Source organism: Propithecus coquereli, unplaced genomic scaffold (genome assembly GCF_000956105.1).
Source record: "Propithecus coquereli isolate 6110/MARCELLA unplaced genomic scaffold, Pcoq_1.0 Scaffold227, whole genome shotgun sequence".
NCBI lineage: Eukaryota > Metazoa > Chordata > Mammalia > Primates > Indriidae > Propithecus > Propithecus coquereli.
In genome coordinates this window covers 3,249,700-3,251,542 of record NW_012147808.1, presented here as the reverse complement: position 1 = coordinate 3,251,542, position 1,843 = coordinate 3,249,700, and the positions used below count along the sequence as shown (strand labels likewise).

Here is a 1,843-nt window from a genome sequence, read left to right as displayed (position 1 = left end):
AAGGTGTGGTCTGGAAGGAAGCAATCTGCCCAAACCCAGCTTCACTCAACACCCCGGGACAGCATGGCTTCCCTAATTCACACCTACAGAGCCAAGTCCCCTCTGAAGTTAGGTCAAGAGGACCCGACCTGGCCTGGCCAACGCATCCCTTAAGGACCCGATACTAAACAAACTGTGTGCTACCAAAAAATGCAAAGGATTCAGCAAAAAGTGCAATTTCCAGTGGAGAAGTAAGATTCTCCCCAAAACATGCCACCACCATGACCCCTTATCTTAATCCTCTCAGTACCTCAAAGGGAAGGGGGAACAAAAGACAGACAGCACTACACCTCGGAACCACGTCGAGGGCTCTAAGTACGTCGTGGTTCACCCCTTATAACCTAAAATACCCATTAACACGTCCAGTCCGTCATCAAAGTGCCGGTGAGGTGAGGAGCGTGGCAGCGTCGGGAGACAGGCCCCCAGACCGAGGTCGACAGCGACCAGGGCACTGGGAGAGACCTCGTTCCCACTCTAGGAGGACACACGTGTCCTGTTTACAGCAGGCTGCGTTACTGTGGAAAACGGCCACAGGACTCCAGGGACTTGGTTACTCCTTCATAAAACCTTGTACACTTCATTGTCTACTGGAGGAGGATAAAGTCAAAAACTTCTTCAGAATATAACCTGAGCCACGATATAAAATAAAAAGAAAACAAATCCTTTCATGTTAATGCCTTGAGAAGTTTACAGATTATGTACCAATAAACCCACATAAATTCTGAAATGCTTGGTGGATACACACCTGAAGCAAAAAAAAAAAGAATCTACATTTAAAAAAATCAAAGTAATTACAGCAGCAGTATAGTGAAAAGAGGTTTTAAAAATAATAATTACATCTTTGATACAAATTCAAACTTTGTACACCTCGATTCATAGGAATGACTGTTGTGGAGAGTTTAGTATATGTATATACACATATATATATACACAGTAGATTCCGATATGTGTCACTGCAGATAGAGACTAAAGCCAATGGACTTTGGGGGAAGAGGGATTGATCTGACACTGAATTCACACTGAAGTGTTCACAGATTGCCACGCTGTTAAACTCACACACTCACACACACACACACACACACACACACACACACACACACAGACACACATAAAATGCCAACCTGAGTAAAACATTACTAAAAACCTAGAGCATCATGAATCACTAAGTCACATATTGCACCTTTAAATAGTCCTTCTTACCAGATACAGAAACGAGAAAAAGAACGAAACAAGAACAAGAAAAGGAATTATGTTACCATAGGATCCCTCTGCTTCTCCCACTCCCGCCCACAGAAATTCTCAAGGTGACGTTCAGTCCCCATTCTCACCCAACCAATGGGCTGAAAATGTTGCCAACAGAAGAGTCTTTGGAGAAAACTGGGAGGGGAAAAAGGAAGAAAAAGTGGAGTACAAATGCACAGGGGGTGGGAGAAGTGGATTCGGGGGCAAAGAGGCCTCCTCTGATCAAATGAGAACAGGAATGTTACTGAGAAGGCAAACCTCTGATGCTAAGCTACTGCTTAACTATTCCATATATTCCAATTATGAGATTCAGTACAAAAATAGAGACATCTACTGAGTTTTGCCTGTGGAAGCATAATTCAGAAAAGGCACATGTTCAAATAGAAAACCCACTCGGAAGAGGCGCCACAAACCCCTCCCCTACACGATAATCATCCGCAATTAGGTATTTTCCATCAGCTAGATCCCAAGATACAGTAGGTAAAAATAGACTTCTGATACTTAAAATATATTCAACCCAACACAATCCTGGCTTTAGCATGTGAATCATATAAAATAGTCT

General features: G+C 43.0%; 1 protein-coding gene across 1 annotated transcript in view; it reads right to left on the bottom strand.

Annotated features, from left to right (window-relative positions):
- Window positions 1-366: 366 nt before the first annotated feature.
- The window catches only part of PTPRJ (protein tyrosine phosphatase, receptor type, J), a 72,372-nt gene continuing 70,895 nt past the window's right edge, over window positions 367-1,843 (bottom strand). Inside the window, exon 22 of the mRNA XM_012645107.1 lies at window positions 367-513. Coding sequence (XP_012500561.1) covers window positions 367-513 — 147 coding nt within the window. The remainder of the gene's footprint in view (window positions 514-1,843) is intronic.